Consider the following 14,644-nt stretch of genomic DNA (forward strand, 5'->3'; position numbering starts at 1 on the left):
TTCTTAAATTACAGCATATCATATAAAAGCATATAACCTAAACAGATACAGATCCGTCTGTACCATTTGTTTTAAATCACCAGAGCCACCAGTTACAATTGCCAGTGATATATGCAGGAGCCATTGTGTGAATAAATCAATAGACTACCTTGTTGCATATACAGTTGACTAAAATGACTGCATTAGTTCAAAAGTTAAAATAGACTTTATGAATATCAACAAATTTTCACTGATGCCTGCTGTGCAAGTGTCTATCTAGCATATTTATTTGCATGAATAGTAAAAATATATATTTCTTTTCAATATATTTTCTAGTTTATGGAATATATATACAAAAAAAATAGAATAAAATATAATAACAGCTGAGAATTGAAACCATAGACAAAACAAATTGTTATTTGTATTGAATGTCCACTGCACAGTGATAGTGCTAAGAAAGATATTGTTTTTTAGTAGGGCAAGTCATAGATAATGGTCTACAGTGTACATATGCTGTACAGCAAGGTGTAGGATTTTTTGTTGGATATCAAAAAAGAATAACAGGAAGTTCTGAATAATAATTGTGCTCTGAATGGAAGCACAACTGACTAATTTTTCAGGGAAAATTATGGGATTCAAACCCCAGTCTCCCACATGCAATTGAAAAAGACATCTACAAATTTCTCAAAAGTAAATCTTCTAAAGCTAATAGTTCTGGCCACATGCATGTTCCTTTGGCCCTCCCCTCATTGTGAATACTGCTACAACTTGGACTATACTCTACATCTAAACACAATAAATAATGATTTTTTAAAAATGAACTGATTAAATCTTTCATTTACAAAATAATCTATTTCAGGCAACACTCCAGCGCTCCGGTATCACTTTCTCAAGACAGTTGCTGACCCTCATGAATTGACAGCAAAAAATGTATTGTTTCGCACAAAACAACTTCCACGTTGGCATTTGAATTAAATTTAAAAGCATACAGACAAGTTTGTTGTAAAGAACCTCTGTCCTTTGGATGGAAAATAACAAGTCTTGTCTCCTTCGGCTTTGCACCCTTTAATTTGCATTGTTATGGAAAACCGCTGGATTTGGATAGGGCACAGAATCATTGAGGTCACCATAATAGAGTGTGACAGCTCCCCTTTTCACATCTATTTGGAAGTAAAATCAAAATTCCTGGGAAAGTGAATCCAGGGAGCATAAATATCTCATACCGTTTTTGAAACAGCTGTTAAGGGCAAATATTTAATAAGATGTGGAATACATATTGGTATGCACCTGCATTCAGTTACTGAGAAAACTGGGTACACAGCCTTGTGCGTGTACAAACAGCATGGAAAATGCAAGTTTGGGCACCTTTAACCTGAAACTTATGGAGCGCTGAAGGCAGCAGCACTGGCCTTTGCCATTTTTATGTTTGGTATATCTTGTGCACTACTATAAATACTAGCCTGATACCTTCAATGCAGCAACAGCTGCACATTGCATACAAGGACGTGTCAGAGAGCATGCATGACCGTGGATAAATTGCATTTCGTATACTTTTAAAGAGAAAAGTCAAACATTTGCCACCTCATCATCTTGTCTGTACAATCCTCAAAGTCCATTAGAATTCACACACTGTCTTTCACTAGGAAAACCCCTTTACGCTTTCTCAAATTAAAAATCTCATGGCTGATCCCCTCCATCGCCCTGGCTTTCAGATATTGACCTTGTGGTGCTACAAAATAGCTTCTTCCTCACTGCGGGACCCCATAATGAGCCAATACAATGAGGCTTCAGTTCACTGCTCACCTCTCTTTGGTGTCTCTCGGGGTCTTTGTTGACGTTTGTCAGCCCAGGAGGAATTTAGGGGCTAGAATTCTGCTGTAGTCTAGCTGCAGACTCGGACAACAACTTTCCCAGACTAAAGCACGAAAGAGGAAAAAACTTGGTCAGAGATAAAAAAGGCTTTGACCTTACAGGGAAGAAAAATCAAAGGAATGACTTGAATAAAGATTAAGCGCCATTTTGAATTGACCAAGAAGCAAAGAGCAGTTTTTAAATTTGACCATTTTTCTAGGGTTTGCATGCAAAGATCTGTGCAAATAAATTTACCTCCAATGGTAAAGAAAGGTGGGGCTGGTTCGTTAGAGCTAAAGAACAACTTGCAGGTCAGACACCCCAGTGAGTCTATGCATATGAAAATGATGTAGACACAAGGTTTTAAAAGAAATAAACATAAATATATACTAGAGAGACACCTGGGATGTTTTTGTGAGGAATTTGTATTTCTGCATAGAGAAAAACCCAACCAGACATGAGGTACTGTGAGGGAGAGCAGCCAAATTAAACAGCTGCAAATATGTATCAAATGCTAGCTCTTACCCAGAAGAGGTTGAAAACGCATATGCCTATGCATATGATGGGCCACAACCTTATGATGAATCTGCTGAGCATTCAAGAATTCAGACCTATGCTAATGTCTTGTAAAACATATAGTATCCTGCATTTACTTTTTAAACGTTCGTTTTCAGGGAAGATTTAGTCTAAATGCAATAACAAAAATTAACCTACAAGTTGCTCTTTATGTTCTGTCCATACAGATGTGTCAAATACATGTCATCTCCATATAACTCCAAACAAAATCGGACTGCTAAAGCAGGTCAGAAACATTGCAGGAACAACCTACAGTACAAATATAAGCTCTGATAAGGCCCAGTCAGCCCTGTATGATGATTATCTCAGTCCCTTACTCTGCAGGCCTGAATAAGGTAAAACAGGTCAGAGAGCAAAGTAATATTGAATGTGCTGTCACATTAACCACCATTTTTTAAATGATTTTTGTAATTATTATCTCATACTGAATTTACTGCCCATGGGCCAAATCCTGCACCTGATAGGGTGTCCAGCTGGCCCTCAACCAGTTTCTAATTCACAATGGATGATTAATACTGGAATTTTAAAATGTACTTTTAATGTAAATTGGTGTCAAAGTGCATAAAAAAGGATCAAAATAGACCTTTTTTTAAATTAAAAAGAATGTGCCAAGAGAGGAATTCAAGTGTTCTCAAATCCTTAATATGCCACTGTGTACACCATGCCTATTTGGAGCTGTTGCAACTGGCCCTGTGGCCCTCTGTCATTTTGCAAAAGTGTCCCCCAGGCAAGGGCAATACTTGAGTGCAAGGTATTTAGCCTGTATTTATCCTGACTGAATTTGCTGGGGATAAAAAGGTTTCCAATTCAGCTTTGCTGTTAATAAAGAACCCCACACGTATATTCATAGCCTACCTGTGGGCCTGTAGGAATGTCTACACTTGGACAGGAATAGTTTTAGTCATCATAGGTGTCAACTTTTGAATCAAGTCTATCAATACTGCACGTGTTTATGGAAGCAACTATTCAAATACAGGCTACAATAAATGTATTTTGCACAATAAACACTTATAACATATTGTGTGTTTACCTGACCTGTCAGTGAGCTCGCTTTTATGCAGCAAACCGATCGGGGGAGCTGGTGTTTCCCACCCACAATGCATCATCGCAGCAAACACAGCTCGGCCATGTTTGTATTCTGGTCGTGAATAGAAATCACTGCCGCATAGGAGCTGTCTTCTAATCAGTCTCGCCTTTTGTACCGTCAATATGGTGAAGAAATACTAAAGATTAAATGCACACTGCAGTCCTGTAGCTAAACTCTAAGCGGGACGCGCCTTCCACCATGGCAGCCAACGCGCAGGGTGAGTAATATTCGCGGCTTTTGTCGACGATGCTAAGTTAGCTACGTAGCTAAGTTAGCTGACATGGCAAGCTAATGTTAAAGGGTTTGAAAATAGTACTATATTTATGGTAGGCCACATACTAGACCTCAGCGACGGGAAACTCCTGCTAAATTGGCTTACCTTAAGCAAATATTTGACCCGTTTAGTGGTACACCGAAATGACGAAGTTGAAGCGAGCTTGGTAGCTTGGCGGCTAACGCTAGCGGTAAGCTATTAACACGATATAGCTTAGCGTAATTAAGCTAGTGACATTTGTGAGAGTTTATATTCGCTGAATGGTATAAGTTAGCCGCGAGCTTGGCGAATTAACTTAGGTCTAAGTCGCAGACTAACGTAAAATTTCAATTTTTCAATCCAAATTTCCGACTAATGTTGTCAGCAGCTGCGTTTGCAAATATTATAAGCTACTTAGCTAACTTAGCTAACTAGCTTATTCGTTACCTCACGCGAGTATAAGTGGTAGACGGGGGGTTCTCACGTGAATGACTAATCGTAAATAATGTTAGCGTGTCGTTTGCTATGTAAAAGTTAGTCATTCGGTGTTAACATCATTAAAATTCTGGTTTACATGAAAAAAATATCCTTCAAAGTGAGTGGTGTATAGGCTTAAATTGAACCTGATGTTAGCCAACGTAGCATCGCTGATATAAGCTATCTGATTCTATTATTCGTTAAGAAAGACCACGCAGATCTTTGGCCAATACTATGTGGCATTTTGTCAACGTTTTAAACTTAATTAAGCCATCGACATAGCTGTCGGTGTTCTGAAATCACGATGGGAAAATCAATATATGACGCAGTTAACACGATGTTTTCAATGGACTTTTGGTGGCTATCAGAATCAATTCAGCGCGTTAGTTATATTCTTGTAGGTAACTTGATGTAGTGAGAAACTAGCACCAGGCATATGAACACATTAGCTCACTAAAAGAGTTGTAAGCAACTATGTCCTATACTTAATAGTATTCTGAATTGTCCCGTGATTCATAACAAATCCGGGCTGTGCTTACACTATACTTTTTTCTCATATTCAAATGCCAAATGAAACAGTCACTGTTAATCACTACAATGTAAAAATTTTAATGTAATCGTTGATTTTGTCTTCAAAATTCATGTATTAGAAAGGGGTATTTTGTAGCTATCTTTATAGTAGGACGACTCAAAAGCCTGTTATGTCTGAGTTGGACTTCAATAATTCAAGAGAGCTGCAAGTGCAGAGACTGCAATAAAATATAAGTATAATAGAAAGCCTTTGATTGTCATCGTTTTGTGCATGATATGAAATTAGAAGTGCGACTCGCGGTTGGTGCATAAGAGTTATATTTCATCCAATATAAAACATAAACCTTGATGCAAAGACCACTTTATAAAAGAGGAAACTGCGAAAGTGCCAGTGTCAACAAGCTGCCCAGGACACATTAGTTATTGCACAAATCCTGTTAGTTATTGCCATTGATAGACTGGAAATGCACATGCCCTTTTCATGCAGGACATTTTGACAGCAACAGCAGAACTGCATAGGTGTAACTAATAAAATTAACAATGGTTGAATTGTAATCAGTTGCTTTAGTGTCCAGTTCCTGGTATTGTGCATGCTGGCTCACTGTAACAGTGTTACAGCTTGAGCTCTCAGAGTACTCCCTGGGGAAACCTGAGCACAATTCCCTCTGCAGGTGTGTGCACACTGTCCACAGCAATTGCTGTGTGCATACTTGTGCAAGCCCAACACTGGTGCATGTGGTTTCTGTTTACAAATCTGCAGCAAGCACACAGCAGAAGATGAAAGCAAGAAAAGCCACATGTGATGGTTCTTTGTTAAAACCTTTTACAGTGGCTTTGTTTCGCTACTCTACAGCTTGTTTGTGTTTTTCTACTTGCTTCCTTGTTCCTTCGTTGGTTATAGGGGTGTAGCGATACATCGACTAGGATCGTTATGTTGATTCAGTGATCAATGACGAAATACTATCAATGCCATAGAAAGCATTGATACATATAGTCATATTTAGGGTATGCCTTTATTTTAAAATTCCCATGGCACGTATGTGTCACCACTTCTGTCAAAGCAGACCTCCTTCCTAAACATTCAATCAATGCTAACCACCTAGTACCAGACAGACAATGGTAAGCACATAAGAAAAATAATGAGGATATGTCCTAATGTCATTTACATCAATCACAGTCCCCTGAACTGAATTAAATCAAAATCATGGCAGACTGCTGCTGATATCAGCAAATATTGTGTCATTGTCCAAAGAATGGATATAATATATTGTGATGAAACTTGGGATTTACAACATGTCTGTTGTACCAAAGAGTCATGGGTACCAAAGATCAACAAGCCAATTAGAGTACAAAATTAGCTCCATCCACCAACCAAATGACGGTAAAATATGCAACTGGCTGCTAGATTTGCTTCACTCACCAGCCAAAAACACAATGGTAATCTATTGAGTGGCTGGTGGCCAAAGACTTAATTTTGCATATAGGAGCTAGGGATGTACAATAATATCTGCACATCATCGGTATCGGCAGATATTGGCTTTAAAATCAGAAGTGGCCAGCATGCTAATTTCTACTGACAGGTACAAAATATCAACCCTAAGCTGAAATATTTTTCTTATTTTGCACAATTGATGAATGTTACGTGCATTGAAAAGCATTGTATTTTATGTCTCCATCTGCTGGTGGGCCATCACGACAAGAGTATGGATAATATGAAGTTAATTTCACTGAAGACAGTCTTGATGATCACAAAAATTAGGTGAAGAATAAGTGGCTATATCGATATCTGTTATTGACCAAATGAGATTCTGCATATAGGCATATTGGATATCAGCAAAAAATCCAGTATCGTGCGTCCCTTCTTTGAGCTAAGTGCACAGATGTCAAAGCCATTGCTATGCAATTGCGGAGGTTTTGGCATGCCTGCATGTGTTTCCAGCATATGACCTGAGAACCATGCAGCATCCTTAATGGGACATTTGAATACAATGAAGCCATTGTTAATGATAGAAGTAACCCTTGTGTTTATCCAACTGACAAGTCAAAAAGTCACAGAGAAGTCAGTGTTCTTGTTAATCCTCCCATTTTTAACCTGTGTGTCTTTACGGGAATTAAGAGTTGCCCTTTGACTGATCTTTTGTCCCAGTATTTGAGCTCCCTTTGGTAGAAACTAAATGCATGGAGCGAAAGGGATTGTTGATGATTTGTATCAGCTGATGATCAAACAGCAGCAGGAGCACCGGTCTCTGCTGTATGCCATACTATTTGTACACATGGCATTAGTGTACTTGCTGCTCAAGTTTTTGATTCAGCTTGTAAGAGGGGCATAACAATATAAATCAACAGCTGTTGAGCAGTGTGCTCATAGTCCCTGTACGTTGTGGCAGCCAATAGTCTTTTGCTCTGTATGTAAAACTGCCTTTCTGTTGCAGATTTTGACTTCGATGAATATGACAAACCTGGTGCTGAGCGGTCACGCAGGAGAAGAGGCGAAGATGATGATCTAGAGAGGTAAATTATCTCCTCATGTTTCTCGACAAGAAGAGAGCAGTAGTGTATGTAATTGATAACTTGCTAAGGTAGTCGAAATCAAGACTAGTTGAATGCAAAACAATACTCCTGATAAATAAAATATTTCCATATTGTAAAAATGTATGACATTAACATTAACTTCTCATGAGTTGAAGATTTTTTTTTAATATAAAGTTAAGTTCTATGCCCTCAGTGTCGATTTTGTCCTGTGATATCAAAAAGTATTGTATTGAAGTTAGAAATGTAAGTACTGTGACAATGCAAAGTAAAATTAGGCACTTAATTATTGCAGAATAACATTTGTTGCAAATAAACATAACACTTTGCACTATTATTTGACTCAGCTTACCTGTTAAAGGCTGTCTTTTCTCCTTAAAAGTGATTTGGAAGAGGAATTGTTGGAGGAGGACTGGCTGACAGGTAAAAAGGTAAGATGAAACAAAATCTCTCTGTTTTGTTTATGTTGATTTATTTGTGCCAAAAAACAGTTGGCTTGTCAGTATGGGTTCTCTCCTTACAAGCAGGAAACGGAAAATAATATCCAAAACATTGGGTGTTGGTAGAACATTTAGAAAATAGAAGGAACAGTGGACTTGTAGCAGGTGGCTCCTCTGCAGGGGGAACTGTTGATGTGAAGCAGGAGGAAGTACAGTGGACAAAAAAGAACTGTGTTGACCTGCCCAGATTGCCTTCACCACATGGGAATAGAGCATCCTTTGGGGTTGGAGGTGGTCCCCTGCCCCCACGCCTTACACACAACTGAGGACGAGTGGAGTATAATTTCAAAAGGGCACATCATAATGACACTTTCTTTTGGTTTCAGAATCCATCAGAAGCATCAGATGAAGAGCTGAATGATGACCTTCTACAAAGTGATGAGGAAGATGTTAATGTGAGGTACGCTTTTTACAAAAGTGCCGTTTCTTCAGTCATAAATTGACAAAGTTAAGCTTCACTTGGCATATTTTACTGTCATGCTTCATTTTTCCTTACTGCAAAATGTTTTGTTTGTTTTCAGCGGTCAGAATGTGAGCCTCAATGCCTCATACAGCCTAGGCACATCCTATCACCAGCAGGACAACTCGCAGGAAGCAGACTACACAGATGACGTTGTGAACCTGGGTGCAGACGGCTGTGAAGAAGGGGATGTAGAGGAGGAGGGGTACCAGCAAGAGGGGGAAGAGGAGTACACGCAGGAATACAGCCAAGACAACACAGGGATGCCTGAAGACCAAATGGATTACACTGGAGAGCTAGCTGAGGGTGACGACGGCTATCAGGATGAAGTGCTAGACATCCAAATCAATGAGCCCTTAGATGGTGAATTTCAAGTGAGTTCTCACATTTGCTTACTCACACGTAAAAGCCTGCAGATGCACACACAAACACACACACACACACACACACACACACACACACACACACACACACACACACACATCCTCCCACTCCCTTTTCTGTCCAACTCTATTGTATCCAAGAGATAATATCAGTTTTCTTGTCTCGCTAAGGGGACAGTCAGGATTGGAAATCTATTCAGGAGAAGGAGATGTCGGTCGGCGTTTTTGGGCAGGAGAGGATTAGATTCATTATCACTTCCTGCCAGTTAATTTCTCCATCTTGCTGACAAAGTTTGTGTTGACAGCTTGTTTGGCATGAGGTAATGCTGTGCTGTCGCCTCCAAATCCCTGTGCCATTGTGACCTTGGGCCCTGTATCTTTGGGGGAGTAAGAAGCTGCTTTGTGTTGCGGAGATGTGCTGCCAATCGGCGGAGGTTAATGTGGGGGGCTTTTATCTCTGGCTTTAGACGGGATCTGATAAAGTCTAATGCAGGTGAAAAGATTATTGACCTTCCTGAGGACACCCCATACAGTTTTCTAATGATTGATGCGAGTTTTCCTTTTATTCGTTTCCCTTCCCTCTTAGCCAGGACTAAGAGGATCAAAGATAAGACCAGATCCATGTGCAAATGTCCGTTATGGTCCATTTACTAAGGTGTGATGGTGTTTGGCACCTGACAGAGATATATTGGTCTACCTCTTTTCTCCAAACAAAGATAAGATGTTGACCTTCTTAGTGAGGGTGTGCTGCACAAGTGGGCACCTATTTTGGATTTTGGGAAATGTCTGCAGGTGTGTATGTGTATTATGTGTAATAACTGTTCACAAGGTCACTAACCTGCCTGGCCTTGACACTTTGCTCGCCATGGTATTCATCGAGTACTGCGTGGAACAGTTTAAAGGATTAAGCTGTTGTGTTCCCTTGGGGCAGCCTGTCCATCCGTCGGGTTTGCTGAGAGTGTTTTTTTTCTCTTCTGCATTAATATGTGCTGCTGTTTGGCAGGTTAATGGAGCGCAACACCAAACACCATAGTGTGACCTACTGTCTGACCTTATTTAGCAATGAGCTTTTGTTAGAGGATGATATCCAGATAAAGTGGTTGAATTACGAGCAACTCTTATACATGTTGTAGGACCTTGTTGGGTTTCTGGAATGACTGAGATGTGTATTTGGAGATGATTGCGTCATGACTTGTACTGTTATTTTCGTATGTAGTGGTGGAAACAGACTTTGTCACCTCCTAGAATATTTATTTCTGTGATGTTTTTGCCATGGAGGCATGAACTGACGTTTCGGCCAATAACGGAGTGATTTGCGAGGAGTCAGTCAATGATATTTTCACCATCATTGAACTGGGGAGGAGTGCTTTTATCCGTGCCTGCATTTCTGTATATCATGTCAAACATTTACATCTCATTGAATTTCAAATGCTGTCAGGAATAGTAATGAAGCCTTGCTCCCACTGTTATGGTAATTATGTTGGGAGGGGGGTTACATGGTGTCTCCCCAAAATCCTCTGCTTAACGTTTTAATGTTTGCCTTTATGCTCTGCATGATTTTTGGCATTTTTTCATAAAAAAGTGAAAGTTCTATCTATATTGCAGATATATCATCATTAAGACCACTTGTATTTATTGCAGTCATTGAAATTAGATGAAATGTGTACATCCATATTTCATAAAATTTGCTCTTGGATGTCAGTTGAACTTATCGATGTATCTCTTATGTTTATATATATATATTTACCACAGCATTGCATAGCATAAATAGATGTTTTCATTTTCAACAGAGACGAAAAGATTGTTGTCTAGCAATGGCTGAAACACTGTTGGTCTTTGCTAAATCTTATTGAAGCGTTGTCCCCTCTTTAACTAATCAATACGTATTGTCCATGTAATCTTTAAAGGATGATGACTACCAAACCTCCTATGATGGTGAGCGTCTGGATAAACATAGAGTCCAACAGGAGGAGGTCCCAGAGGAGGAGCAGCAGGAGATGGGGGGAGGAGAGCAGCAGGAAGATGAGGAGGAGGAAACAGCCAAGGGCTTTGACACAGAGGAGGTATGCAGAGATCCTCCATACGACACTGTATGCTTTTTGTTGTTATGGATTGATGGAAATTTATTTTCAGAATCTGCTATTGAAACAAAGGATGCACTGATCAGGATTATTCAGTCCCAATACTGTACCTCAATGTAAACATTGCTTTTCTAACTTTTTGAAAGTAAGTGTAACAAATAAATATATAGATAGAAATTTACCAACTTGGTCAGAACTTAGCTAAAAAGTAAAATTCCAGTATAAAACAATAGAAATGCATAAAACGAGAGCAAAATGTCATCTGTGGGCATACTGCTAATGCACAATATAGTACGTGCACGTGTAATCAGATGCAAATATAGAACTGAAATGAATAAATGGACCCTGTTGTCACTTATACCTGATCCAGCTATTTGAATCAGCACTGACCTAAACACAATGGCCTAATAATAATATCAATATTGGACTGTTGCATCCCTCGCTGAAACAGCAAAGAGGGTGCAGATTACAATTAATAATTTATTATTTGTTCTCTTCATCATAGCTCAGTCTGTGAACATTGTAGTCTATCATTATATTGTGCATTTAAAACAGTGTAGCTTCATGTATGTTAATCTTGTAAGTTAAGGTTCAAAGACTAATTTGGTAGTTGTTTTTAAATACATGCAGAAGGTTTGAAGAATTATATTCAGTAAAAAATGTTAGTATAACAATTCCCTTTTATGTTTTACGATAGAAATAGTTAAACTATATATTGATCATTGAAATTGTGGCAGATTAAACTTTTTGATCAGCTAATGGATTAATTGGTTAATTAGTTCAGCTTCAGTAGGTTTTGTGATGCACTCAAAACCATGATGAAGTTAAACCCTGACCCAAATTTACACACAGTTGTGACCTTTGTTTTAACTACTCATCATGTCCTCAGGTTGAAAATGAAGCTGGGCCTGAAGAAGAAACAAAGGAGGAATCGGACGAGGAGGATGAGGAAGATGAAGAGTCTGGTCGCATACGGTTCAAATCAGAGAGAAAGGACGGTGCTGTTGTGCGGTTGGCTGATGCAGGCAGTAAAAGGAAGGACATCCCGGAAACACTAGGTACAAACAAGTACTACTCAAAGATGGCTGGGACACACTCTTTAACCCCGTGGGTGCTTTGGGGTACAACATATGAGAGCAATGTAGGCATAGCTGCGATATTGGAGGGTTACAGTGAAGGAGCTAGAAATATAGAGATGGTGTCTACTCAGGGGCTCCTTTGGGTGCGCTTGGCCTGACAGAAGTTTTGGGTACATCCAAACTATTGGCAACCAATATAAATTGACAGTTTGCATATAGAAAGCATTAGATTATGGTCTTTTATTACAGACTTTTTTTTAAACAATTGCAGTATTGTAATTCTGACCCATATCTTGATATTTCATACCAAAATATTCCAACCCAAGGCCGATGATAGACGCCTTAGTGAAACAAATCATCATATGTAGTCATCCTACATATCGTATGATAGTGCACTAGCCCTTCAGCCTTTTGGCAACTGCAGACCATACATCACTGCACATGTGTTGTACCCGAATGATATTATGCTGTAACTTATCCTCTTTTTAACCTCCTTGGGTACAAACAGGCAGCAGTCTCTAGGGCTGGAAAATGAAGCCAACTACAAAGTGCCAAAAACTGCAGTGCCTCTATGGCCATTGATGCTGGCTCCAAAATAGTCAATCCTCCATAGACACCTCCCCCCCCGCCCATGTTAAAATGCTCCGCTTTGGTCTCTATAGCTTATTTCAATGTTCATGACAGCTGAACAGGGGGGGAATATTTATGTAATTGATCCATTTAAATTTTATTAATGTTGTGCTTAAAGTTGTGCATTATTTAGGTTGTAGCTGTTTTTTTCCTTGCTCCATCTGCTCAAAAATAGTCACTTCTGGCTCCAAAAATTCAAAATGCCAAACTCAAGTTTTAAAAAGAGGAATCTACAAACCAATATTTGTTTCCATATTTGTATGCATTTTATGGGTACAGATTATTCCAACAGGACATATGTTATCCTCTGCTCTGTAATAACGAGGGTGAATTTTTAAATATTTTCTCATTTTTAGCCTGTATTTTATACCAAGTTCTCCAGACAGTGAATGTACAAGTGCTCTGTTTTCTTGTTCTGCTGATCATTAGAGCTGTCAGAGAAGGCCAAGCAAGATCTGATGGAGTTTGAGGAACAAGAACGGCAAAAGAGACAAAATCGATATGGAGGCCGAGGCATGCGAGGAGGAATGCGAGGCGGCAGAGGAAGAGGAGGCTTCCCACACTATGGCATGGGGGATTTTAGAGGAAACAGAGGAAGAATGAATGACCAGAGGCCCCCTCTAATGGGAAACATGGGCATGCAGGTAAACCATTCTACACCCATTTACCTGAACACTTTTACTGGGATAATCTTTTGGGCCACACTGAGTAACGCATCACTCAACACTGAACAACTCCTCTTGAAGAGTAGCTAAATAGAGCACAAGAGCTTCACTGGATAAGATGATTTAAAACGACTCTTCACCTTCTTCTATTTGTCACAGTCACAACAAGGCTCAGTGTTTTCGTACTTGACGTGTTTTGTTTGCTGCTGCTCTCCTCACTATCTAAGACCTCCAAAGCTGTGGTCGTTTACGCATGACAAAAGTCAAAACGCTCTGCTTCCCCGTATCTATGTTGATATATGGATTATTGCAAATCATTTGGCAGTAGTCCATTTAGACAGTATTATACAAAATTAAATTTGTTCTCTGCCCAGGATTTAGTTTCTTGTGGGCTTTTATTATTAGATATCACTCCAAGCATTTAATCCTTTGATTTACATGGCTCATCAGTTTGTACAAGACCTTTTGAAGGTCTAGGCGAAAAGTCACTTCGAACCTAAATGAAAACAACCAGTGATGATGATCTTCGGTGGCGGAGTGGAAGGTTGTCAGATTTTGGGGCTGGGCCATGTCTAGTTACCATAATCACTTCCTGTTAATTGTGACGTTAAAGATACCACATTTCCATTTTTCATGTTGTTTTTGATTTAATCACTGTATGAAATTATGTATTTTACCAAGGCTGCGTTCTACAATTGATACAAAAACAAGACTATTGTACATTGATATTAAATTACTAATATACTGTTGTGTTAGATCAGAAAGTCTCAAGGCTGAGTGACATTTCACTCCAGCTCTGTTTTTTATTTGTATTATTTTTTTTAAATTCAATGATATAAGGCTGTAAAATTGAAAACAAAACATTAAGGCTGGAAATGAATATTTATATGATAGATGAATGACATGCCAACACCATGTTGGTGATCATTTACGGTTACAACACTGTATGTTAAACCACTTGAATGATTTGGTCACTGGTTTGTTTATTTATTTGCTTTGTGGCTCAAATGGATAGACTGGACAATTATCAAGAATCCATTTAAAACTTAATTGATAATATAATTATTGTTCATTTATTAGTAGGTGCCACCCTGGATGATATATTCTGATACAAGCAGACTGTTGTATTTTCCTTCCTTTCATTGGCTGTTTCTCACTTATAATATATTTACAGGGTTCAAAAGTTTCACGTAATGAAACATAACAGTGAATTTATTCTCTGTGGCTGGTGATGTTGGGTAGCTCTGCTCTCCGTAGATGCGCGTAGATGCATGAAGTTTTGTTTAGCATCGTGTACGTTTCTTAATTTCCATGTACCGTCTGTCACTCCATATATGCCAGCTTGCTGGAATTATATTTGAATAGCCCATTGAGTACCCAAGGCATGACGTTTGTCTTTAGGCTGAAGCTGAAGTCAGCATCGCCCTGGTTCAAGAAGCTGATGGCATTTTTTCCTTTGGATTTTGTATCATTGCAGAAAATGAGCTCAGTGGTCAGCAAATGTTTGTTACATGTTTTATTCAGCAAGATAATTTTCACAAATGAGCACTACTTTCAGGACTT

The 14,644-nt window shown here is 39.0% G+C and overlaps 1 protein-coding gene across 3 annotated transcripts in view; it reads left to right on the forward strand.

The window, feature by feature from the left end:
* The first annotated feature begins 3,500 nt into the window (after positions 1 to 3,500).
* The window catches only part of rbm33a (RNA binding motif protein 33a), a 30,921-nt gene continuing 19,777 nt past the window's right edge, over positions 3,501 to 14,644 (forward strand). For 2 of the 3 annotated variants that reach the window (XM_042510134.2, XM_042510133.2), the window contains exons 1-8: positions 3,502 to 3,710; positions 7,187 to 7,265; positions 7,666 to 7,714; positions 8,110 to 8,183; positions 8,305 to 8,617; positions 10,534 to 10,689; positions 11,597 to 11,765; positions 12,846 to 13,060. In XM_042510134.2, coding sequence (XP_042366068.2) covers positions 3,692 to 3,710; positions 7,187 to 7,265; positions 7,666 to 7,714; positions 8,110 to 8,183; positions 8,305 to 8,617; positions 10,534 to 10,689; positions 11,597 to 11,765; positions 12,846 to 13,060 — 1,074 coding nt within the window. In that variant the 5' untranslated portion in view covers positions 3,502 to 3,691. Of the gene's footprint in view, positions 3,711 to 7,186; positions 7,266 to 7,665; positions 7,715 to 8,109; positions 8,184 to 8,304; positions 8,618 to 10,533; positions 10,690 to 11,596; positions 11,766 to 12,845; positions 13,061 to 14,644 lie in introns of all 3 variants that reach the window. The other variant, XM_042510132.2, reaches the window with a different exon arrangement.

The sequence above is a fragment of the Plectropomus leopardus genome, chromosome 21 (genome assembly GCF_026936395.1).
Source record: "Plectropomus leopardus strain MGB_pleo_1.0 chromosome 21, ASM2693639v1, whole genome shotgun sequence".
NCBI classification, from domain to species: Eukaryota; Metazoa; Chordata; class Actinopteri; order Perciformes; family Serranidae; genus Plectropomus; species Plectropomus leopardus.